This window comes from Buteo buteo, chromosome 13 (assembly GCF_964188355.1).
Source record: "Buteo buteo chromosome 13, bButBut1.hap1.1, whole genome shotgun sequence".
Classification (NCBI taxonomy): domain Eukaryota; kingdom Metazoa; phylum Chordata; class Aves; order Accipitriformes; family Accipitridae; genus Buteo; species Buteo buteo.
The window spans coordinates 5,040,090-5,066,020 of record NC_134183.1 but is presented as its reverse complement, the minus strand read 5'-3'; the positions used below and the strand labels follow the sequence as shown (position 1 = coordinate 5,066,020).

The window sequence follows — 25,931 nt, the reverse complement described above, 5'->3', positions numbered from 1 at the left end:
CAGTTTCCCCAGTCCTGTAATACAGAGCAGCCACGCTGCTACCTGCTGGCAAAATGTCCACATCTACCCCCCTTTTTCAGATGGAACCTAATTAAAAGTAAATGACAGCAACATAACCTGTAAGTGACAAAGACATGGCTGATTTAAGAGGTCGATACATCCTTTAATCAGAGTTACATGCTGTGGAAGGATGGAAGCTGCCTTGTGCAGCCAGTGTATGAGAAGGGCTTCCCCTCGCTGTCAGTGTTAGGTGCCAGTTCTAGGCAGTCACTCCTTTGCACAACAGAAACCCTGCTGCAGTTAATGGGACAGATGAAACTCCCCCTTCTTTCATCTGAGAATTTACCTCTGTACGTAATTAGAAGCATGATCATTAAAGTTAGCATTCAAAATTGCAGGCAGGAACCAGACACACAAAGTATCCCTATAGGGCTACAATGCACTTTATAGACCACATAAGAAAGCCTGTCCTTAAACCAAATCCCAAATCTGTCTGAAGAACAGTTTGCCCACTTTTCTCCAAAAGACCAAATTAAATCTAGTCTACCTACTAACACAAATGCAGATAATAGAACTAAATGTAGTTCTTATCTAGTAGACAGGCAGTGTCTGCCTGAGAAACATTTATCTAAGTGGCTTTATCTATCATGTCTGACCAATCCCACCGAAAAGACCAGACTTCTGGCAAACTACAAGCTGCAGAGTTAGAGGCCCAATCAAACAAATCCAGTATGAATGATGCAGAAAAGCTAGAACTAAACAAAACAGAAGGCAAAAGGTGTTTCGGACCTGGAAAATAATGGCCTGTTTGAAGACTATGGAACCGAAGGCACTGATAAACATAACACTGAGAACAAGGGGGATCCAGTATTCTAGCAAATCCAGTATTGACAGCAGACAAGAAAATGATAATGGCTTCTGAATTAGCACTGTGGCTATTTACAGGCTCCACCTTTGTGCATTCATTTCAGATTACCATTTGTCCTGCTTCAGTTTGTGATATAACGAGCCAACCGCAGCTGAAACAAAATTTGCAAACTTCTCTTACATGTTCTTCTCCTGTACTAAGGAGAATACAGCAACTAAGATTCCTGTACCAGACCTGTTCCCCCACATGGACTTCCTCAGGCTTGCACATAGGGACAGGGGCTTGTTCCAGCAGATGAACATTCCAGGTATGATTTTGTACATCATCTCATGTGTTTATACTTAATTATTAATCCTGTATTTATAGCTTGATTTTGTCTGTGAAGTAAGATATTACAAGATGTTAAACCGATATGGAAGAAGCATTTCTTCTGCCACAAGAATTCCTTGGCTGCATCCTGGAGGACAGAGGGTTAGGCTACATGACCAAAGCGATCCCTATCTATGACATGTACCCATTAAAAGTTTAAAATAGCAGCTATATTAATTTCCCCTCTACACCCTTCCCCATTTCCCTAGGGGAGTTTTAAGAGGGGTTCTGAACAGCAATGTTTTTTTATATGAGTCCCAGTATATTTTGGTAAAATGCAGTAAATACAGCAACTGGAGCCACAGAAATCTCTCTGGATTCAAGCACAAGAATCTAGCAGCCCTGCACAGCATAAAATCTAGACCTTCCTAGTTATCCTCCTCTATGGATATTTTATTTTCACAAAAGATGCTATTTTGGCGCAGGTGTGGTTCCTAGGTTTTCTAATATTGTCCACTTGAGGGTATATCAAATCCAGACCAAACACGTAACATGCTTCTCTCCTGACAAAAAGGGTGCTTTTGGAGCTATGCAGTTTAGTCACCAATTCCTTGCAGAGAATCCACCTGAAGACACCACCAGCTCAGTATTCATTCATATTGAGGTATTTGGCATGAACTGGCTTCAGATGGCATTGGCTTTCAGTGGCTGCCTACCCAGGCTAGAAATTAATTCACATTGAGTGCTGAACAAGGTTCCAGTTTATCACCACTCCCTCTAAAAGTTACTAAGACAACCCCTAATATGTTATTTTGATTTGTTGCCCATGCTTCTGTTGGAAGTATCAGCTGCTCCTCTGACCTTGCTATTCCAATTCTACCACACTACTGTCACCAACTCTGTGAAGACCTGCTCAGCTAAAACACTTTTCCTTACTATGTGGAACTCCAGTTACATAAAAGGAGGTTGCACCCCGCTATGGAGTATAGGTCCTATTTAATCACACTGTCACACCTATTTACTTCCCCAGAAGCATTTGAGGGTGTAACACAGTAGACAGAGTTACACAATTCCCAGCCAACTACTGCTATATTATAATGTTGCACATTTACTCACAACCTGTAGGGTGTCTGGACAAAGACTACAGATTAAATGATACTACTTTATCTGTGATCAAACAATTTAAAAAACGACAAAATATTTTCTAGTATGTGTTAAGTAACTGAAGGAGCTCCTCAGTGAGAATGTGAAAGTTCTGGCATAGTTCCTGAGGTAGAGATAGAAACACTAAATAACTTGTTTAATGTCGGAACAAGAGTCCGCAATACCTACACTGATTAAAATTGCAAAGCAGCACAATGAGAACTTGGCATTCACTGGTACTCTAGGTCTCACAGAAAACGTGTTGCTCAATGTAAATTTTAATAAGGACCAATAGCTCAAAAAGGACTGAGCATAATTAACTGGTATTTCCCTTTGAGGGAAATAAAGCAATAAACTAAAGACCTCAGGGTCATAAACAAATACACACAACTTATGTATACAACTCAGTCTTAAATTCCTGCATCACACAATGAAAATATTTTCCAGGTCTAAATGCAGAAGTTGCAGTCAGATCAGAAAAAGTTTGATTAAAATAATTCAGGCCAGAGAACTAAGACTTGCTGAATTATAAGTTAACTTTCCTAGGCTGATTTCTGCTACATGTCTTGAAATAAGCTATCCTCAACATGGGAAAAAACCCAAACAAAACAACCTGCAAAGAAACAAATATAGACATTGAGCCCCATTGATGTTTTTTGCTGTGTGAAGGTCAATAGAGTTACAATGAATGTAAAGAAAGGCCATTATATTAAGAACTAAAATCCACAGCAATAAGGAAACACTGAACATGAGCTTTAGCTCAGAGATAACACAGGCATTACATAGGGGGATATAGAGGGACAGAGCTTCTGCTTGGGTAATGAGCTGCACAGTTTATACCAGGTGAGGATCTATTCCAAATGCTTGAAGGAAGCTGTTTCCATCACTAAAACCAATTATTAGGGTTGTGTGCCTTGCAGCTTTTTTTAGTAGGTTACAGTTTCTTCTGCCAAGCTAGGAAGCTATGCTATGAGCAGCTGGTCCTCCCAGGACTAACAACTCCACCACAATTTTATCCTCTAATACTCAAGCCTTCGTCTACAGAACCAGAGAGGGCAAGTAGCACAAGTTCCTTCCCCGTGCCTACAGAGACTTACCCACTAGCTTCACAAAATGACCTTTGTCACAATGGGATTTACACTGATGTCCTTGGAAGCAGCAGATGGTCAGGATGAGCTGCTGCCATCAGCATTTTTCCTTTAGTCTGTGAAATTATTCACATAGTCCCCTCAACAGTGTAGGCATTTTCTCAGCTTACGAGCAAAAGCACACTAGTTAAAAGATGGGACAAAACAAGTCAAGCAGTAGTGTCTTTAAAAGGCACTAAAATGGGCTGGATTTTGTGGTTATATAAGAGCAAGAAACCACTATGTCAATCTGATGTATGAATTAAATGTTGTACCTAATCAACAGGAAATATGAACACATTTCCTTCAATTATTTCCTCTTGCAAGTCATTCCCTGTAGGTCTCAAAGGAAACAACAGATGCACCCAAACAAGTTTTCATTTCTTTGCTGGCCTGTTCAAAGAAAATGCAAAACTCTGTTTTGTTTTGTTTTTTTAACACCCCACTATTTAGACAAAAATTCTTGCTCAGAGAATTTGAAGTACTTTACAAACAGGCTGGTATCATTATCTCTACCTGTAAAATGAGGAAATGAGAAGAAAAGCAAGGGTAGCCGGGTCTCCTTCTGAGTCACTGTATTATGCCACACTACTAAGCCTCCCTCACAATATAAACCCAGCAAGCATATTAACCTGCAGTAGTCTTATGTCCTTCAAATGGTATCTTACACTGTAGGTATAGAAGGGGGAAATCTTGTTAGAGATGTATGTGCATTTACCTGAGAAAACTTTGACACTTCCGATAAGTTTTCCAACTGATTTATGTACTGCCAATGTGTTTCTTGTATGTGTGAAATATTTACGATCTTGGTCCTGAAATGGGACTCTCTTCCCTCCAATAGTTTGAGCAGGCTGAAGGGTTGACACTCTTGGCTTGAATTGTTGGCTCATGTGTTACCTTGTGTTGTTTTTAATTGCAGTGTATTCTTGCCTAGAATGACATGCTTATGTCAACACAAAACAGGCTCAGTGCAAGATTCACAATGGAATTTGAAACACTCTGTAGTGCAGAAACATTGGAATCCGTGAGCTTGGTTTCAAATCCTTTCAGGGAGATGTTTTCCGAGGAGTCTGCATCTGGTTTTTTAATCCCACTGAAGTTTGAGAGTATTCAGATCAAGCTTTACATTAAGCCCCCTCCCTAACAAGCAGGGCCAAGATGAACAAAGTTACATTTGCCAACATATCCCTAGAGAACACAGTGCATCTCTGCTGTAAAATCCTCATACTATTTTTTCCAAAGCTGGTGGGAGTGGTGTCAGTTTTAATCTAAAACGGAAACTGAAAACAAGTCTTTTAAGTTTACAATAATTTAAAATACAAACAACTCAGCAAGGCAGCCATTCAAGACAATTTCTCCTCAAGTAACAAGACAGCCCAGATAGGTAAGGCTGATTGCAATTAAAGCTACAGGCTGAAAAAACAAATTTGATTCATGGAGTGCACAGAAAATGGCTTGAAGACTTTGGGACTGATGGAATTTTGGAACCATACAGGAAGAAAATCAACGTAATCAATGTTACAAAGACTTTTTGGTTATCCTTTTAAAACAATTCTAAAGAAGGCAGGTTTGCTTCCACAGAATTCTGCTAGTTTCATCTTTATTAAATACGATGGGACATCTCCCACAAGCATAGTAAAAAAAAAAAAATATATTAAGCCTGAAGTCAAGTGATGTTCTTTTCTCAGCCATGGGAGAAATTTTTCAGTCCAGTAAGTATAACTTCAGAGTGAAATAAAAAAACTGAGAAACTAATCAGGGCCATGAATCAGTCTCACTGGGGAACAACAGGGCTATGCAGAACAGAGATCTAAATTGCTATCAACATTAGAAATCCAGCCCAGGGATCTAACGCTGATTAAAGTTAGTGCCAAATGAAAATACGCTAAGCAGGGTAGGCAACTTTTTGCTGCCCTCTGCAGGGTAGCGTCAAGCATTGACATCTATAGCTGAAGCCTGGGAAGTGATAAAATAGGCTCACAAAATAATCCGTGCTTTTTCACAGGAACTTTTACAATTTACTGGTGTATTTTTCTTCAACAGTAATCTGTACTCAATTTACATTTATTAATATTGCATTCGACAATTTTACTCTAGTTGATGAGTCAGTTATAGTCATGCTCAGTTTCATTCCTCTTTTCTCAGTTAGAGAAAGAAGCTACTATATATCCAAACTTGATAAACTGGGCATAGTAAATTCTCACATCTATTCCACAGAGTCACGTGCATGTTGTAACTAATGCAGGACTCAAAGAGCTGCACTCTCTCTCTGATACACAGCAGTCCACAAAACAAAAAACCATGCCTGATGCCTTAAAGAGCACAGCTAGACCTTTCTTACCGTGCAGGCAAAGAAGAATCCGTTAGACTGTGCTTTCTGCTCTATGTGTTCTGGAGGCATGCCAAAGTAAGTTTTGATGGAAATACTAATGCCTAGATCACTCCATCATATAGGAATAAAAGAAGAGGCCCTCTTTCTTGCCACCTGAACACCAGGCTTCCACTTTTTACTTTGATCAGCTAGATACTAAGATGTAACAAGGAACTGCAAGGTACCAGAAGAAAAGACTCTTCCAAGCTCTTGTCCTCTTCTGTTCTTTAGGGAAAGATTAAGCAAATATCACTGTCGTGCACTTCCTCCTTCCAAACTAATGCGTAAATTATTTCAGTCACTGTGTCATGCACTTCCTCCTTCCAAACTAATGAGTAAATTATTTCAGTCTCATACATTTGATAATTTAAAAAAAAAAAGTCTTCCAATGGTAAATGTCAACTCCTCACCTGAGAGTAGACAAACACAGGTACTGTGCTCCAGTATCAGCCAGTGTCAAAATTCAAAGCCATCGAAAAGTTCTTGAGAGATAAGTTATTAATGAAACATGAGCATTAGTTGAAGATTACTGTTACTCAAGTGACGAGCCATTCAATCCACTTACATACTTCATTTAAGAATGCTTCCTTTAACTGCAAAGCAAAGGCAAGAAGGATGTGGTTCTAGTTCCAGCTATTCTCTTAGAGACTTTACGGAGCTATTTTATGTTCCCATCTCCTCATTTGCCACAACACAAACAACAACAAAACAAACATATCAGCAGTATCAGGAACCTTAATCTACTACTATTCGCAGGACACAGAGATTACATACTGCAGGATACTATATAAGCATAGATATTTTCTTCATCATTACACGTCTGATGTTGCATGAGAATGTTTTAAAGACAACTGTGAGACTGAAGGATAATATGCCCATATACAAGAAGGTCTGTCATGGAGAAATCTTTGTTGGGAGGCTGTCTTAAGCACCCAGCATTCCTATTGGATGCAGCAGGCCCTACTCTATGTTCACATGTGTATTTCCAATATGTATATCACGTGTATGTAATTACTTTATACTAAAATACAGAAAAACAAAACAACTCATTCTGTATTTGTCATGGCTAATTTGGTTAAACACCAGTATCAGATATAGAATCACAAACTGCAACACAGAAATACAACAGAGAAGCTGGAAGGAGGAAGAGTTTTTAAAGCTATCCAAACCAATTTCACAGCATCAAATGAAAAGGAAAGAAAACTGCAAGTTACATAGACACATAGGGATCAGCATGTCAAAACTGGCAAAGCTTGGCAAACAAGCTGAAGTTTAGAAATTAAATACTTCCTCTCAAGCAATCATTAGCATCAACACAGATCTATATAACACAAACAAAAAGTCCAGAAATGCATTGACTCTTTACAGCTAGCACCTGCACTCTTGTTTCCAGAGGTCAAGTGTGGTCAATTTATAAACAGCTCAGAAGCAGTCTAAGCAAAACTTCAGAGATGGTGTAGCATTTCTGGCCTTACGCAGAACTCTGCAAGCAAGCCAAAGGACTTGACATGACTTAATTGGTGAAGAACATAATCCAACTCGGAAGCCAAACTTAGTTCTGAGACCAGGGTCAACCTCATTCATCAGCATCATCAAACTGGCCAGCCTCAGTCATTCTAACTGGTGGCGTAAAAGCAAGGCAAGCTGCATGGTGACAGCCTGGGTTGTAAAACGAATCCTCTCGCCATGAGTACGAGGCCAAAAGATTATTTTCCTGAAAGCTTCCACAGTGGAGATCGCCAGCATCTAAAGAAGATCAAAGAAAAGATTTAAACCATGGGCGATACTTAGAAAACTAGTGGCACAGTGTAGCAGATTATTTTGCAGGTCTACAGCATCTTCCAGTTAACTATTTCAATTGGATCTGTCAGCAGTCATGAATTACGCCTGCAAACAAAGCTGAATTTGGCAATGTCTTCATTTTAAGTAAGGTTCTTGCCACAGAGACAAAACAGTTTTCCAAAAAGCTCAATGATATATTTGGATTCAGAACATCTGACACCAGCTCTTAAAATGCATGCAGTTCTGCTACGTTTTCTCCACGCATAAAAAGCTCATGAAGCCACTACTTTTATTTCCCCTCCCCCTTCCTGCTGTGTCCATAACCACATCCCAATTAGAAGCCCTCCAAACCCTTTAAGAACTGGGTCACTGGACAGAATGCTAGGGTGGGGTCCTGTAAAAGCTAGCTCTGAACAACATTTCCACTAGGCTAGAATTAAGCCTAATAAGCCTGTTATTTAACCAACCTAGCACAAAAATAGGGCAAAGTCCTTTAACAGAAGCAAAAGATTTCTAGCCAACAGACACTGAAAGGACTGAGCAAATGAAAAGTCCAGAGTATGGGGCAGCGGAGGACCCAACACAGTATATCCACGTGTCAGCCTTCCAGTAGCACTGCCAAACAAGCCATCAAAACAAGCATTTTTTAAAAGTTTTTAAAAAGTCATAAAATGAATGACCGAGCACATTTTTTATTTGCAGCAGTTAACAACTCAGACACTTGTACTCAGTATCCTTCACAAGCACCTGAACCCCATAATTACAACTTCCTTAATTTGTGAGGATTTGAAGAGCATAAGCTACAGGTAGGGATGAGTTAGTTAAAGAAAGGAAGGGAACTTGTGACAGTTCCAGTAAAAAAAAAAAAAAAATATTCAAAACATTCCATAAATTTGAGCAGATGAGAAATTAAAAGGAAAACCCAGGATGGCAAAGAGGGAAATGGTCTTTTTCTCAGATTACCCAGTGTGAAAAACCACTGCTGTATTTTCATTTTACAGTCAGAATGATTTTATAGGAAGGCTGCAAAAACTTTCCCACTTCCTTCTGTTACCAAACAATGGAACTTGAATACAACAGCCATTTATGGAATTAAAATAAACAGAGAATTGATATTTCCTAAGCAAAGAAAGGAGTGTTTGTATTAATTACAAAAGATACGCATTAATGAGAAGAAAATGGAAATGGTACTATTCTGTGACCACAAAGACACAGCAGGTTATCAGCCACTGCTCACTAAACTCCATCCACTTGTTCTGTCCTAACATACAGCCTAGCAAATGGAAGACTGAGACTCTCAGTTCAATGCACAAGTCACTGTAAAACAGTTTACAAATTGGAGGATTAATACAACTCTAAAGATGTGGATGAAACTGCTCCTATCCATTGCCACTTACGTCCATGGGACTGATGACATGCACAACCACTTAAGAGGACCAAGCTTCAAAAAAACCACCAAACAAAAAAACCTACCACAAAAAAAAAAAACAACCCAAAACAACAACAACAAACCCAAACAAAAAAAACACTACAGTAAAAGCAACAAAAAACCATACTCAGAGACTGACTACTTGTACTGCTCCCCTCCAAAGAACTCCATGCTCTAGAGGGACATTATAGTGTACAGTCTGGATGAATTTTCTTGGAAGAAAGGAAAAAACCCTTTTACACAAAAAAAAGTTACATTCCTGCACTCCATGTACCTTTCTCTTCTGCTTCAGAATAACAAAGATACACTACTGAGACCTAGCTTCTCCAGAGAAACTTGATAGACACATACAATTCTTCTCCTTACTATTTCACTTCCTAAGAATTAAATTGCTCAAGCAAGAGTTCGGTGTGAACTTCACAACACTGCCTTTAAATCCTTTATTTGACAACAAAATTATGCATTACAAATCCATGAGGTCAATGACAAGAAAAAAAATTGCTTCCCAAAATAGAACATAGAGTTATTTAAGCACATTCTCCTGCAAAGCACCTACCTCAAATCACATACTAACCAAAACTCAAATGAAGCACAAATAAATTTGTACTCACCGTAAGGATTACATTCAGAGTCCTCCAATTCTTTATCCCAGTCCTCCACCTCGTACACAGAAACAGTTTGCTGCTCTGGAAAAGTTAAAGTCTCAGGCATACTGCAGACTTCACCACCCAAGTCCTCCAGGTCAGGACGTATATCAACACAGTCAACAGGAGAACCATTGACATCATTTTCATTGTGAGAGGTATCAGAGAATTCACTTTCTTCAGACTCACTATCAAGAACATTGGGAATATTCTTCCGCAAACATTCTAAAAACAACAGAAAGAGCCAACAGACATATTTAGGAATTAAAAAGAAACAATTAAATGGTTAGTATGCAATAATTCAGCCAGGTGTATGAATGCACTTCATGACTACTAATCTAATAATACATGCAATTCCTTACATATGTAGTATCACTACAGTGTTGTTTCAGGTTTCAGATGCTTGAGAACATTGGACATAGGCTTGCATCACAACACTAGCCCAAGTCAGGATTTTCCACAGACTCTTTTTGGAAAATAACTCTTTAAACTAGGGCATAGGACCCAGCAGTCTTGTTTCACCACATTCACCTGTTGGTATTTATAAAAAATAAGTATGTTGAAAAACCAACACTCTAGTTAAAAAAAAAAAAAGGGTTTTTTTTTTGTAGTATTGATTAATTATTCTTGCACTTAGGCATACACAAATATCCACATGGAAATAATTCGGTGCAGTAACTGAAGAGGCATTTCCCATACATCACCAAAGAGTTTTAAGTGTATTTCCTCAAGCAGATCATAAGTTTCATTACTCACTGTCTGCTTTGTTTTGCTCTAATATTTTAGGCTTACCTTTCCTGGGTTTCCAGGTCATAGTTTCTCTCTTATTAGGAAGCTGTTCCTCCTCAAAGCTTGTGGACTGAATGGCAGCAGCCATCACCTACAAGACAGTTTCAAAGAATCCAGTAGCACCTTTCATTGATTCCTCCAATGAGGCTCACACAACTTCTACTGCATTTGAGTGTTTCTGAGCCCTTGAGCCTGACCGGTTTGTTTGTTCCCTTGATGAATCAGAGGTTTTAAACCAGACAGCCTTTCACTTCAGCAAACAAATGTGCTGAGGGATGGCTCATCCTGCTGCTGCCATCAGTCAGCCCAGGTGGCAGCCAACACAGAACAGCCTGTCTCCTCACTCACAGCTATAATCCTGCTGCCACCCTGTGTTTTGGGAACGGATCCCAAAACTGACCCAAAATGCACCTGTTTGGGAAGAGCAGCAGACTCTGAAAGCTGCAGAGGTAACAAAGATACAAGGTGTGGAACGAGCACAAGCACCAAAGGCTATGATCCAGCTACCCGGGGGGAGCCACCATGCCAGGGAGACAGAGGGCCAGACCCTGAGGAGCTGGAGAAAGATGGCAGCTGGGCCGCTGGAGTGCACCTCAACTGGCTTGATGGTCCCCAGAGGGAGAGGAAAGGAAAGGAAAGGTGAGTTCTCTCTGCTACTTCCACTACAACAAAGGTACATCTCGCTGAAGGACAGCCCCGGCCCAGGGCGGTGGGTGCGGGAAGCCGGGCTCCCAAGTCCTCACAGAGCTCGAGCCCGGCACGCCTGAGGCCGGGCCTGCTGCCGGGAGGGGCCTGGCAGGGCTCGCCGCCGGCGAACGAAGGCAGAGCGCCTCATACTTGGGGCAAACCCGCAGCGGCGGGCCCCTCACGCCTCCGCCGCCCGCCCGGGCCGTGCGGGGGAAGCGAACCTGCCCGACCCCCGCTCCCCGCCCCGCAGGAGCCCACCACACCTGCCGAGGCGGCGGTGCCCCCGACCGCGCCGCGCCTCTGCCGGCCGGCGTTGAGGGAGGGTCCGGGCGCGCAGCCGGGGGAGGCGCCGCCGTGAAGAGACGTCCGTCTGTCCGTCCCCGCCCGCCTGCCCGCCCTGCCGGAGACCGCTCGTCCCCTCAGCGCCGGCAGCCAGCAGCGCCTGCGCCCGAGGCAGCTCGGCGGCCACGGGCACCGTCAGGGCGGGCGGGCGGCCGCGGCCGAGCCCGGTGAACGGAATGGCTGTGCCTGGCAGCGGCTGACCCAGGAGCTCGGCGCCACACCGGCCGTGAAAGAGGCTGGGAACGAGGGGCCGCGGGGCGAGCGGCGGCTTCTCCCGCTTCGGTGCGCTGCGCGCTTCCACATCGCTCTCCGCCCGCAGAGACCACCGCTACCCCTACTTTTTGAACGCATAATGCGTAGTTTCTTTCGTTGCTACTGGGAATTGGGCCCCGTGAGAGAGGGAAACAGCCTTTGAGGGCGGAAACAAGCCATTAGAGCAACGGGAGAAAAAAGGCAGAGAGATACAGACGTAAGAGCTGTAAGAAAACACCTTCACAGTCATAAAGTTGTAAATAAAATATCAATACCTCTTCAGGCTCTGTGGCTTTTTAATCTTGGCAAAAGAGAACCCTCTCCTTCAGGCCTCCTGCTAGCAGCGTGCTCAGAGAAAGCATTAAGAGATGGGAAACACCTGTACTGAACGGATCTGGTGGGTGCTCCATGAACAGGTGTCAGCTAAATGTGCTTTTAGGAAATGCGTTACTGCTCAAAGGTGCTGCAGGTAATGAAGTGATTGGCAAAGTTCTGCAAGGAAACTGAACAAGTAAAGAAAAAGGGCCTGCTTTCAGAAACAATGGAGTTATCAGCTTTGCTGGACTTAAAAAAAAAACCACAAAACAAAACCACAAACAAAAATCCCCCAAACCCAAACTTTGCACTTAAAAGCTTTTTTGTTGTGCAACCAAAGAAGCAAGAGCAATTCAGGGGAGGGAGTAACATAATGACAAAGCAGAACGTACTTCAGCTGCCACAGAAGGAGCAATCTTAACAGGTTGTTGCTCCAAACCCTGTTTCCAGCTGGTCAAAAGTTACTGGAATTTGTTGCTTGGGAGGAGCTGCAGTTTCTACTTCTGTGAAAAATGTTAAAGAAGTATTGCTCTGTATTATGTTGCCATTCAGTCACTGGGAAATTAGATAAAGGAACTATTGCTACATATTCATGTACTTTCCCTAGGTATCCTCTATTGGTCTGAGGATAGCATTCATGCTGATTTAATGGGTTTGACAAAGGAAAATGCAGCTCTGCAAACAGCCAAGGACAGCACTGTCTCAAAAAAAACTGTTGCCCATTTTTCAGGCACTGTGGACAGAAAGTTGAAGTGTAGATCACTGTCACATCAGTGACATTTGTATCGGATCTCACCTCCCCTCTGTATTTCATAGTGACTCTCAGAATTACAGCTTAGGATGCAAACACTGATGCAAGGTGGTTGCAGAGGTTGTTTTTGAAAACAGGATTACAGATGACTTCAAGGCTACAAAACAATAAATACCATAATTTTACAGATTGTTTCTCTAGCGTTCCACTTTTCATTATTCAACTTAGTAAGATACGAAGATCTCCCACATGCGTAGTTTCCGTGTTTTGGGGTTTTTTTTGCTTTTATGTGCTGTAATACTAGCTTTCCCGAGTGTAAAAGCTGATGATGCATTATGACTATTCCTTCTGCCTAAGCATTCAGGTGGAAGAGTTTGCTCTCAGAAGTCTCAATGAAGAACACCCTCAGATGTCTTTGCTTTCTCCTCTAACTGCGCACTTGAACTTGCCACCAGCAGAAGAAACACTAGAAACAACTGTAATGGGGCAGATGAATTTTTTTTTTCCACATATGCAAGAATGTAAAGAAGGTACACTTTAATAAGATCCAGGAACATAGTTACCGTTGTACAAAGAAGTTAAAAAAAATTGTGCAGTCATGTTTTAACTATTTAACTATAGTTTTTCATAAATGTCCAGTTTGCAATAACGTGTATTTGGAAACAAAGTCTTCCACCAGGTCTCCCTGCAACATCTTCATAGCTCGCCAGTGAATACTCCCACAGTTTTCTGGTTTACCTTGGGGATGACTTAGCTCCTCTTTGATATAATCCAGCCAGAGATCTTTAAAAGAAAAATAGAAGTTCTGGTTAGATTTTGATTGGATATTACCTAACATACATACCAAACCTAATCTAGAAACTCTCTTTTTTAAGTGTCCTTGATGTTAACGCAATGAGATTTACTTTGTGAAACTACAAATCCCTGCCCCTTGAGTACCAAAACCCTGGCTTCTATTCCCAGCTGGAACAGTGATGTCTGAAGAAATAATGCAGCAGTAATTGAACTGTTTGCTTTCTTAAAAGGAATACTGCAGAAATCTTGATTATAAAAACATAGCTCCATTGTCCTGGTTTTGGCTGGGATAGAGTTAATTTTCTTTCTAGTAGCTGGTACAGTGTTGTTTTGGGTTCAGTATGAGAGTAACATTGATAACACACTGATGTTTTCCGTTGTTGCTAAGTAGTGTTTATACTAAGTCAAGGATTTTTCAGCTTCTCATGCCCAGCCAGCAAGAAGGCTGGAGGGGCACCAGAAGTTGGGAGGGGACACAGCCAGGACAGCTGACCCCAACTGGCCAAAGGGATATTCCATACCATGTGATGTCAAGCCCAGTATATAAACTGGGGGGAGTTGGCCTGGGGGGTGGACCACTGCTCAGGAACTAACTGGGCATCGGTTGGCGAGTGGTGGGTAATTGCATTGTGCATCACTTGTTTTGTTTATTCCAATTCTTTTATTATTATTATTGTTGTAATTTTATTATTGTTATTATTATCATAATTATTTTCTTCCTTTCTGTCCTATTAAACTGTTATCTCAACCCACGAGTTTTACTCCCCCCCCCCCCCCCAATTCTCTCCCACTGGGTGAGGGGGAAATGAGCAAGCGGCTGCATGGTGCTTAGTTGCTTGCTGGGGTTAAACCACGACATCCATACTGTTCACAAATCCAAATTAAAGGTGATACACATCTCTTATACCAGCCAGTGTCAAAACCTTATTTGCTAGTAGTTCTGCTGAAGCCATCCCACTGTGAACAACGACCCTGGACTGAAAGTGAAGGGTCGCTGCAGAGTGTCATGCACTTAATGGCACAGAAGAAATAAGCTCCACTCTGCACGACAGCAATCACAAGGGAAGAACAAACAGCTACCTTTTGAAATGGATGGAAATAAAAGAGGCAGCACTGAATGAATGAATGAATGAATAAATAAATAAAATCCCTTTACCAGAATCTGTTGAACCAAACTCTCTCAAGGCACGTTCATAGTATTCTCTCAGATGAAGCATTTTGCAGGATTCCTAACAAAGGAAGGTATTAAAAGGCCATTTATTTTCTACAGAAGTGAATCTGCAGCTTGATTAGATTCTTACAAAGAACAAGAGTCATGGTAATTACACACGCACACTGCCAAAGATTAGTTACCATGGAACTTGGTTTTGTATTACATACTATGAATCAACTTTAGAAGACAAATATGAACTGATCACAAACTAATGACACGTAAGCCCTCTGTTTCCTATTTAAATCCAAAGTTAGAAATGTATTTTTACAAATACAAGGCACTAATTGGATATTCAACAACTTACTTGCTCCTTTTCTATTTGGATCATCTTCCTGAAGAAATCAAGTGAAAATGGACGATTTTCACACAGGCTGAAGTAAAAACATAAGTAACTTTAGACTCCAAGCCTTTTAACATATGCCCTAGAACAATCAGGTTTGAAGGTTTTATTTGTCACCTGGTAAAGACTCTTTTAACTTTCTTATAACCACCATTTCTGTAAGTCCAGTCAAGATACATTTCTTTCATAGTCACAGATTCAGCAGGATTTGTGGCGTGTAAGGATCTCTGCAAGTTTAAAGGAGAGAAAAAAAACAAAAAACAAAACAAAATAACCACATAAGCTACAATTAAAAGGCAACAAGGGAGAAGAAACCAAAATAGTACCTTCTCCCTAATTAGGCATCTGACATAAAGCAGATCTCTTAAGTGAGACAAAGTACTGGACAAAAGCATCCCAAATGATGCCTGAAAAACACCATTAGGTAACACATCCAATATTTTTCAAATTAAAATATTAGTTGTAACCTAAAATACATGTCTCCTCCAATATTCCATACAGCTGGCAATTGGCATCCCCCCAACATCCTTCATGCAGAGGGTTTCACAATGCTCTGCAAACAACTGAATTTAAGCTTCCACCTGAAATACGTGTTTTATGTTGTAAATGGTGGGAGGGAACAACCTAACCTGCCAGGCAAAGAGGAAATGTTTTGCTCCAAGGTATTTAGGGAATTTACAGTGAGATTAAAGCCCCAGTTTTGTTCTTGAGTTTTCTGTAGCAAGGTTGATGTTTTCACAGATTGGAAAATTCTCTTTTCCATGTTCAGATAGACTTCTGAAAATACAGCAAAAATTCTAGACCACGAAGTAAAAGAAAAGTAAATGTCCATCAATGGTTGTGCTTACAAAGATCAAGATGTCTTAGAAGCATGGGGACGACATTTGTGTTTATGAGCCTATGTGCAACTGATTTTTTATAACATACACAATTTTACAACATTTGTTACACATTCCATCCACACACGTCATTCCCGTTTATTTACACACTGTCATCAAAAGTAGATTTCTATTAGCTAAGCACCTGGTAGAGAGCTGCTGTGTCTTCTTTGCTGTTTGTGCCTTCACTCCATTCCACCCAGAGGGTCCATAATGGCAAAGTGCCCTACAATGTAAGCAGGTAAATCAAATGATTGAAATGCAGTGACCCCCATTTGCAGAAACAGCAACACAACCAACCAGCTTCTGTATTACAGCTGCCTTAAAAAATGTCCTTTAGACATAGCTCTTAGAAAAATAACTTTGGACTGCACACTGAAATCACTTCTTGCTCCCTTTCTCACTTACAGGACAAATACTACTTAGCTGGACAATGCAAGACGTGTTGCCATGGATGAGAGACAAGTTCTTCTGCATCACCAAACACCGCAGTACAAAGGTAACTTCCAAGAACAACAAGTAGGAAAGAAACAAATCACCTTGTTTCCTCTCCTCACTCCTTGTGCCCAGGGCTTGAAATGCAACAGTAAGAGATCACAAAGCTAATTCAAGGTTTGAAATACCACACATGCAAACAATATATCAGGACAGTGAAGAAAAAGAAACACATTTTTCAAGTAAGGCACAAAGAATACCAGCTGACTGCTAGAAGAGTATGCAAAATGACACCTGTGAGCATTCAGACTTTAAAACTGTGAATATGAAGTGAATATGCAATTCCTTCCCTAATGCTCCTGAAAGCAATGTGCATGTGAAATGTCAAGTTCTTATTTTTGACCTCAAAAATGGTTCAGGACTTTGAATGCCTTGTAAAGTAAAAAAAAAAAAAAAAAAAAAAGAGAGAGAGAGAGAAAAACACTCAAATAAACTTTAGAGGTTTCCTACCCAAGACTAATGCATGCAATTCCATAAAACCAGCACAGACCTTAGATTTCATGTGCTTAATGGCTTCTTCAAAACAGTGGGTCACATCGTCACTCTTCAGTTGGATCAGCACCTGCAGCCTCATCTGCCACATTTCCACTGACATGCTGAAGCGCCTAGTTGCAGCTTCTGCCACCTCCGTAGCCTTCTCAAAGAGGTTGAACTCCAGTAATAGTTGAAGCTAAAACCCAGCAGATACAGCTAATCACCACAAGAAATTTGTAGTACCTTGTTAAAAAGCAACGCCTTGATCAAAATATTGCCCACCTTTCTATCTACTCAAAATGGTAAAGATAGGCACACAAGCAATGCAGGACAGTCTCACAATCTATCTTCCTGTGTCAACGCTTACCCACTGCTTATAGAGAGCTTCTGGCAGCAAACTGGACTCATGGGCTTTGCTGAACACACCCAGCATCCTCTCCAGCCTCTAGAACCAACAGAGAAGAAAAAGTAAAGGAAATAAGCGTTATTCCTGCATATACCAGATACCAGCATTACAAGAAGCCCAGTGGATTAGTGTATCAACATGTCACTGAAATTCAGTAACAGTTACATATCTAATGCTTTAGGTACCCGCATACAATCCACAATAAAGGGAAAATCTGAGCATTTGAATTACACTTCTTCCTTACGGAGCAAAATAACAACATAGCAATGTTCTTTTACTGTATTAAAAGAACCAAACTGCATAGGATGATCATTTAATTCACTGAGCCACACCCAAGCATAGATGCATAATTAAGGTGCCTATGTGCCAGCACCAAATTTTACTCAGACTTATTTGCAAGAGTCATTTTAACTCATTCTTTTCTTTGAACAAGCACAGGTTTGTAGGACTGTCAGCGAACATTAACAAGTTTGCACTCTTAACTTCCATCCAAAGAGGTCACTGTACTTTACTGACAAGATTGGTTTATGCCCAAGTTATTCATGTTCAGGCAGGCCACATGTGAGCCTGACAGTAAAAGCGATCCCCTCAGATGGAGACTAAACAATATTTAATGATGGCTGCTGGTAAGTATTTCTGATAAAATGTCAAAATATATTTTCTCCTTGTCTGACAGATTACAGAAGTCAATAAAAATAGGGATGATTTGTTACAATGATTTCCTAATAAGCTTTTACCTTTTGCTTTAATTCTTCACTGTTGGTTTTCCTGTTATATCTCTCTAAGCAAAAAGTGATGTAGCACTTCCACATGTCCCCTGTAGAATCAAAGGCATAATATCACACTTTATATATCACAAGAGTAAGCACAAGTATTTGTCTTTGAGGAATATAGAGAATCCAAGAACTATGTATTAACGCCAACTTTGTTTTAAAATGTTGTATTATAAAAGAGGCCCTACATTTATAACACTAACATTTAAAAACAGTTTCTCAGTGTAAGCTGCAACCAATAACTCTTTCTAAAGAGCATTAAGCTCTTAGTTCAGCTGAGGCTTCAGCACATGCTGTCACAATTGATGTTCAGTGCACCCTTTGCCTGTAGTTTTCACTGGGCCTGCAAGAGTGAGGACACTCACAGTCAGTCAAGAAAATCCTTGTCTTGAAAGCCTATATAAGCAGCAAATTTGAGTCCACTCCACAGACAGTCCCTTGAGAGCCTCCTTTGAGAGCAAGGACAATGCCAGATGTTGAAGTTGGATATCCACTGCACTGGCAATTCAAAAACATTACTTACTCACAGCTAACCAGCAATATACTTGAGTTCTACAGGTTTCCTTTGTTTAGGAAATTTTCTCTATTTACAACTTCCAAACCTCTATTCATCTGTGGGCTTCTACTCTCCTCACTGGTTAAGTCACATTAATAAAAGCAAACAAGCAACAAAAAGCACTTTCAGTTAAGCAGCTCCTTCGAGAGCATAAATGCATTGGAAAATAACCCAAGTAACACATAAAATAGATCTCAGAAAGGCAGCATCTAAAAACTGCTTGCCTTCTCTTAGGTATGGTAGAGCCTGCCAACACCTACTTCAAAACTTTCACAGTATACAGTACACTAAACTACCAGGAAAAAACATTAAAATGCAGGCAGAACTTTTCACCTGTTGGCACTGCTCTCACAGCCTCTTCAAAGACTGCACAGCACCGTTCCTCTCTCTGGTTCATTTCAGATACTTTCATCTGTTTTGTGGTGTGTTCTGTGGACTGCAGGGACCCCAGGTCCAGCTCACGACGGGCCATGTAGTCCCATGTAAGAGGATCATCAGCATACTTGGTCTGCAAACTAAACACACCATGTCTGTAATAGCCCTCAAGCATCATTCTTCTTTTGCAAGTATGTTTAGAAGTGTTGTTATACTGGTATGGAGATGTACTTAATTTCTAAGTAATCAAATGCCAGAGAAAAAACATTTTACCTTTCCACAAGAGAAAGACAGAACATTAGTCTACTTTGAGGTGGTTTTTTTAGTATGGATATTCTCCAATAATAGCATGAACTAGACAGGCAGCATGTGAGAAAGATCTTTCGAGAAAGATCTTTCTTTTGAGAGAGGAACAACTGGGGAAACTAAAGATGCAAAAGAACCATGAAGTAAACAAGGAAAATCAACAGTTCCTGCAGTAAGTTTACAGAAACATAGTAATTATTCAGTGACAACTGTATTTTATCTACCTTTTTCTTAGCAGCTTCTCAAAGCCTTTTCTGAAGTTAGATACAAATATCCTTTTCTAAAAAGCATACTTGCCTCACATTTTGTCTTTCTTAAAGGATTTCCCATAGGCCTTAACATTCTATTTGCCTAGACGAATAGCCTGTAGTTGCTAACCTGTCAACCCACTATAAATTAGAGAGGTTATGAGAATGTGTTTATTAAAAACAAACAAACAAAAAAACAAAAAAACAACCCTCAAAAACAACAACAAAAAAAACCCAACACAAAACCACACCTCACCTTTCAAGAATTTCTTTTTGCAAATCCTGGGTAAAATCAAAGAGCTTTGCAATAGAAAGCACAGCCAGATGGAATTCAACACCTATGTTTCAAGAAGAAAAAAAAAAAAGCCATCAAGTGGAGTATTACAACCATTGCACACTTTGCATTTCTATACCTTTGCAAGCTTTTGTCAAGACACAGATAACATTGAAGTTTCTAGATAGATACCCTTTTCTATAAATTTCAGATTATCATACAGGTGGAACACCATCTGTATTACCTACTGCAGAGCTGAGTTAAAGGTGACAACTTTCCTGTTGAGTACAAGAAACATTCAATCACCTTTAATTTTCTGAGCAGCATCCCTGTAGATTATGCGAGCCATTTCCCCATTGAGAATCTCTTCAGAATAATTGAATTCCCCCTGCAATATCAAGCATAACATTGTTGAAAAAATCGTTTTCTTTTCTCAGCTACCATTTTTGCTAACATAGGAAAAAAATCAGAAGAAATTGTTTTTCTTCATCTAAATCTATCTTAATCTAATTTGCACAAGTCAACTATAAAGAAGTAAGAGATAATAAGTTTAACTATTCCTTTCCAGAAATTACTATTAGCTTTCAAACTGAGGGATGTAACAAAAGACTTTACAAATGCATAGAAAAGTCAACATACGAAGTATTTGAGCTGAGCATCAGCCAACACTTGAAAAGCTTAATGCAGGAACAGAACATCAACAAAAACTTTCTCTAAGCTCTTCTGAAACAATTAATACAGATCTCTTGAAACTATGCATTCAAATGTGTGATTCGCAAGCAGACAATATCTCTCAAGTAAGTTTAGCTGACCTACCAAGTCCATCTTTGCCTGTTCAAATTCTTTCTTTTCCTTCCTCTGTTTTTCAGCATGCATCAGCTCCATTCTGAAATACTGCAGGAGATAATAAAATGAAATTATTGTGGGGGTGGGGATAAATCATAAAACATCTAAGACCACAAATGCGCTAAACAAGCTATCTGAGGAGCTACAAATCAGAACTTTGCCAACATCCCACATACGTCCAAGAGCCTTGGTTTTTAAAGGTTTGTGCATATAGCTATCTGCCCTACATATTCACTCAGAGATTTCCCACATGTAGAAACTACCACTTTCTAGTCACTCTTTAAACCTTAACTTGCCTTCAAAGAAAACCATGTTCCGTAGCAAAGGCTAGGGATGCCAGATCTAATCCACAGAACTATGTCCTAGCTGATCTTACAGTGCTTTAAAAGGGAATTCTGACACATTTATCTATAAAACAGTTTAAAATCCTCACTCTGCATACATAAATACAGGATTTGCTAAACAATTGATAAATGCTACCAGTAAATAGTACTTTCTTCTTTTTTTAGATCTTTTTGACAACATTTCCCCACTGATGGCGAAACAAGTTTTTTCCAGTTTTCTCAGACTGATCTGAGAAATATGCTGGACTGATTTGCCCTGACTGATCAAGTAATTGGTCATAGAAGAAAACCAGGAACTCACTTCTTGATAAAGTTTTGGGCACTCTGGATGGAAGCGCAAAGCACGAAGGAACAAGTGCCTAGCACTTTCTGACGAGAGCTGTGTCTCCATTTCCCATTTTGCTGCCATAATCCACAGTGCTGCAACAGATGATACAAATAAATTCATTTTAAGTCAAAGCAAGTAGCTGGTCATGAGAACCCCCTTTGAAGCTACTCTCCAGGATGCACAGGTTGCTTTTGTTCAATGTACCCACCCCAACATCACCATAAGCTCAGCAATGGAATAAGACTAATTATCTCCCATGCAAAACCAAGTTCAAAGGACTAAAAGCTAAGCAGATCCAGGAAGTTTAATCTGGTATAGCTACAGATGCAATGACGCAGAATGTCTTCAAAAGCCAAAAAGCAGCCATGAGTATTCAAAATCTCCTACCTCTGAAACATTTACCTAGTCCTCAGTCTACCCGGGAAATGGTCAATCAGACCATGGGGACACCCACTTTACATCACCTTTTGATTGCTCAGTACAATCCCTGTCAGAGCCCTTCTCTCTGAAGTAGCAGCAAGGCAAAGAAAAGTGAGTAGGAACTTTTACCCCAGTCACTTGAACTGAGATCTATAAGAACTTAAACTAACACTATACAATCTATACCGAGTCATTTATGGAGCACTCACCATTGTTTTATTTACCTGGTTTATTTGGATGAATGGCCAACATGGAAGAAAACACCTTACTAAGCTGATGTTTTGCATTCTGTAAAACAAGAAGGTTTGGTTTACCCCCTCTAGTACCGAACTGAACCACCAGCACCAAAGTTTCATTATGAAAGGTTACAAGTTGTAATGCAATTGTACTGGAAAAGACACTTTTCTGCTACTTCATCTTCAGTTGGAAGTTTCTCATATTTGTTCAATATTGGCCGCTTTCAAATGTTACCAGACTAGATTAGCATAGTTAAATCAAACCTAGCTAACACGAATGTTGCCTGTATCACAAAACTGACCGCTTTTGAGGTAAAGACTGCATTTTTCTTTGGCCACTTGCATTACTATTACAAGGTCACTTTCTTCAATACAGGAAGGACAATGACTAATAATAATAATAATAATCATGTTGTATTGGGTTTGCGTGGCAAGGTTTTGGTAACAGGGGGGTTACAGGGGTGGCTTCTGGGAGAAGCTCCAAGATGGACCCACCGCTGGCCAAGGCCGAGCCCATCAGTGACAGTGGTAGCGCTTCTGTGATAACATATTTAAGAAGGGAAAAAAAGTTGCTGCGGCACAGAAACTGCAGCCAGAGGAGTGAGAACATTTAAGAGAAACCCTGCAAACCCCAAGGTCCGTGAAGGAGGAAGGGGAGGAGGTGCTCCAGGCACTGGAGCAGATTCCCCTGCAGCCCATGGAGGTCCACGGTGGAGCAGGTATCCACCTGCAGCCCGGAGAGGACCCCACAGCAGAGCAGGTGGATGCCTGAAGGAGGCTGTGACCCCATGGGAAGCCCACACTGGAGCAGGTTTGCTGGCAGGACTTGTGACCCCATGGGGGACCCAAGCTGGAGCAGTGTGATCCTGAAGGACTGGACGCCATGGAAGGGACCCACACTGGAGCTGTTCGTGAAGAACTGCAGACTGTGGGAAAGACCTACGTTGAAGTTCGTGGAGGACTGTCTCCCCTGGGAGGGACCCCAAACTGGAGCAGGGTAAGAGCGTGAGGAGTCCTGCCCCTGAAGAGGATGGAGCGGCAGAGACAACATGTGATGAACTGATCGTAACCCCCATTTCCGGTCCCCCTGCGCCGCTGGGGGGAGGAGGGAGAGAAAATTGGGAGTGAAGCTGTGCCCAGGAAGAAGGGGGGGATAGGGTGAAGGTGTTTTAAGATTTGGTTTTATTTCTCATTGCCCTGCTCTGGTTTGACTGGCAATAAATTAAGTTAATCTTCCCTAAGTTGAGTCTGTTTTGCCCATAACGGTAATTGGTTGAGCGATCTCTCCCTGTCCTTATCTCGACCTCCGAGCCTTTTGATATATTTTCTCTCCCCTGTCCAGTTGAGGAGGGGGAGTGATAGAGCGGCTTTGGTGGCCACCTGGCGTCCAGCCAGGGTCAACATACCACAAATGTGAAGACTTGCATAGGTAAGTTTACAAAGTAGAGAATTGCCAGAATTATACTTTTCAGCATAGCCACTATAAGAAATGTTTGGAACAAAATCACAATTCACAGACAGGTGATCCACTCATTCCAGACAAGGTATAACCAATATTATGATTCTCCCAAACCAGATGGTACTCTAGATTCAATGCAATCAGCTGCACCTTTGCCACCTACAAGCATCAAATTTCACGCTAATTCATTCTGAGTCAAATTCTACACTTACATACATCAGTGAAAAGCCCAGGCAGCTCCAATACTACTATTAAAATCATTTCATTATTACAGCATGTGGCAGTACCCCGTCTTGTAATTCAAGTACCAGATACCTGATTAAATACCAATCCAGCATTTCAAATAAGGTAAGATTAGCATTTTGAAAACTCACCCACTGTTTGCAAAATGCAACATGTGAAAGCCAAAGTTGGACATCTTCCTGTTGGAAATGCAAGAGGGAGAGGATCAACCTTATGATAAGGCAAGCACAAAACCACTTGCACATTGACAAGCAGACAATACGCCCTTGGTACAATGACTTGGCATGCAGAGAGAAGGAACTCTGAATCTCAATTTCCCTTTCTGCCCCCGACCCGATCTTCAAATTCCTGCAAAACATCCAAAGAAAACCAACCCTCCCGTCTCAAGATACGCCCTCGCAGCTTCTTCAATCAAATCTGTGTTACACTGAACTCAATAGAGAGCTCACTGTAATGGTTTCTGAGGCACCTTCTTTAGGTTTTACCATTAGATTTATCAAGACAATCTTTTCCTAAAGCAGCTAAACGTTCTTTTCATTCTGTTTCTAGTCCTTGCAAGCAGACAGACCAAACTCACATTGCAATACATGGCTCTAGACAGTTGAGGACTAATGACTCAGAAAGGACAAAATATTGTTCGTGTAAAAAAACATCTATCTGGTATGAATGACCTACTTCTAGGCTACTGCTAACTGTAAGACCATATGTCCACTTAGTTTTTCTACTACATTCTTCTGTATTATTGCAAATATCTGGTGGCAATGTTATCTAGATAATTTTACATACCAAAAGGGCATTTTTTCAATCTATCAGTACAAATAAACAAACTTACTTTCCATTTCCCTATAGCACGGTTGAAAAGGCTATGGACTCTATGCAGAATAGAGTTCTCAATTTCATCCTTCTTAAATGAATATCCAATGCGCTAGGAGGAAAAAAAAAAAGTATTAATTTTATTGCAATAGAAAATTTGGCATAAAGTATTTTGCACTCTAAATAATTGACAAACTTACTGCTCTTCTTTTCTTTATCAGTTCCAGCAGATTAATTTCATACTAGAATGGGGAGAAAAAAACATTTCAAAGCAAATGAGAAGACACTTAACAGTAAGGGAAAAAAAATTACAGATCAAGTTTTTTATAGCTAATCAAGCAGACAATAAAAATTACATCCAGGAAAACACAAACAACAATTTTTTGGCCGGCTCACTACATTTCTAAGGCTGACCGAAATTCAGCCTGAATATTTGTATTGCATTGGTATTTCAGACTTGAGTTGTTAGGACCCCATATTCCTAGAATCGTAACGGACAAGCCAAACTTCTAACACCACAAAAAATTTATTACACTTAACTACAATTTGCACAGCACATCAGGGAACTGGGGTGTCCGCACCCCTGGAGAGACAAGAAACTATAGGAAAAAGTCACAAGGATGAAGCCTCTCTCATCCCAAACCGAGCACCCACTAATTCCTGGCTATGCTTCATGCTCTGGTGTGTCTTAATAACGAGTGCGTGCCGATAAACCACTTACAAGTGAGCACCACGGACCAGCTGAGGAGAGGCCTCAAGAAGCAGCCTGTCTTCCACGCGGGTCGCTACAAAATCCCGTAACTTCTAACACGCTCTGCTATTCAATAGAGCCTACCTGAATATAATTAATAAAATCCTCCTTCCGAAGGGTTCTCCGCTGTATTTTGTACTCCAGAGCCGACGCCTTCCTCAGCACGGCCCTGCGGGAAGGGGAAATCAGCCAGCGGAGCAAGCCCGGCCGCGCCGCCCGCGCTCGCGGTCCCTCGCCGGACACCCCGTCCCGCCGCCGCCGTCCTCCGCCCGCCTCACCTGATCTCCTTACGCGTGAACAGCCCGACCCGCTCCAGCTGCTCCAGCTCCGGGACGCGGTCCTCCAGCCGCTGCTCGATGCGCTCCGCCATGGCGGCGGCGGCCCAGGGACCTCACGCGTGGGCTCGGCCCCGCCGGTTCCGGCCGCTCCGCCCGCCGCCTTCCGGGGCCGCGCCGCTCTGCCGCCCCCTGCCGGCCGCGCCGCGTACCCGGCCGGTAACCGGCAAAAGCCCGGCAAGGCGGGCCCGGGAGGCGGTGACACGAAGTACGA

The 25,931-nt window shown here is 41.3% G+C and overlaps 2 protein-coding genes and 1 long non-coding RNA gene across 4 annotated transcripts; 1 reads left to right on the top strand and 2 right to left on the bottom strand.

Annotated features, from left to right (window-relative positions):
• Positions 1 to 4,704: 4,704 nt before the first annotated feature.
• COPRS (coordinator of PRMT5 and differentiation stimulator) lies at positions 4,705 to 12,273 on the bottom strand. Of its 2 annotated transcripts, none has more exons than XM_075044370.1 (4): positions 12,019 to 12,273; positions 10,466 to 10,553; positions 9,641 to 9,898; positions 4,705 to 7,564 (listed from the first exon to the last, which is right to left on the bottom strand). In XM_075044370.1, exons 2-4 carry the CDS (start codon positions 10,548 to 10,550, stop codon positions 7,395 to 7,397), a joined length of 513 nt encoding a protein of 170 aa, XP_074900471.1. In that variant the 5' UTR covers positions 10,551 to 10,553; positions 12,019 to 12,273; the 3' UTR covers positions 4,705 to 7,394. The 2 variants fall into 2 exon arrangements, with proteins under 2 accessions (XP_074900471.1, XP_074900470.1); XM_075044369.1 differs by lacking the exon at positions 12,019 to 12,273 and adding an exon at positions 11,413 to 11,861.
• On the top strand, positions 10,499 to 21,422 carry LOC142038700 (uncharacterized). Its single transcript, XR_012652677.1, has 3 exons — positions 10,499 to 11,101; positions 16,446 to 16,534; positions 21,298 to 21,422. It is a non-coding gene; the product is annotated as an uncharacterized LOC142038700 (long non-coding RNA).
• UTP6 (UTP6 small subunit processome component) lies at positions 13,270 to 25,872 on the bottom strand. The gene is made up of 19 exons (XM_075044368.1): positions 25,661 to 25,872; positions 25,467 to 25,551; positions 24,832 to 24,873; positions 24,651 to 24,743; positions 23,950 to 23,997; positions 22,105 to 22,168; positions 21,434 to 21,552; positions 20,759 to 20,836; positions 20,249 to 20,330; positions 19,925 to 20,006; positions 19,073 to 19,254; positions 18,148 to 18,227; positions 17,372 to 17,449; positions 17,021 to 17,200; positions 16,181 to 16,261; positions 15,275 to 15,384; positions 15,122 to 15,188; positions 14,761 to 14,833; positions 13,270 to 13,592 (listed from the first exon to the last, which is right to left on the bottom strand). Exons 1-19 carry the CDS (start codon positions 25,750 to 25,752, stop codon positions 13,435 to 13,437), a joined length of 1,794 nt encoding a protein of 597 aa, XP_074900469.1. The 5' UTR covers positions 25,753 to 25,872; the 3' UTR covers positions 13,270 to 13,434.
• Positions 25,873 to 25,931: the final 59 nt, after the last annotated feature.

Bases quoted from the DNA above. Each gene is read 5' to 3' on its own strand.
- COPRS (XM_075044370.1), bottom strand. From the start codon at position 10,550: ATGGCTGCTGCCATTCAGTCCACAAGCTTTGAGGAGGAACAGCTTCCT. The intron at 9,899-10,465 runs GTAAGCCTAAAA...TGTTGTTTTTAG, and splicing joins GACCTGGAAACCCAGGAAAG to AATGTTTGCGGAAGAATATT. The intron at 7,565-9,640 runs GTGAGTACAAAT...GATCTTCTTTAG, and splicing joins CTCTGAATGTAATCCTTACG to ATGCTGGCGATCTCCACTGT.
- UTP6 (XM_075044368.1), bottom strand. From the start codon at position 25,752: ATGGCGGAGCGCATCGAGCAGCGGCTGGAGGACCGCGTCCCGGAGCTG. The intron at 24,744-24,831 runs GTAAGTTTGTCA...TTTTCCTCCTAG, and splicing joins TGATAAAGAAAAGAAGAGCA to CGCATTGGATATTCATTTAA. The intron at 23,998-24,650 runs GTAAGTTTGTTT...CATTTCCAACAG, and splicing joins GTGCTATAGGGAAATGGAAA to GAAGATGTCCAACTTTGGCT.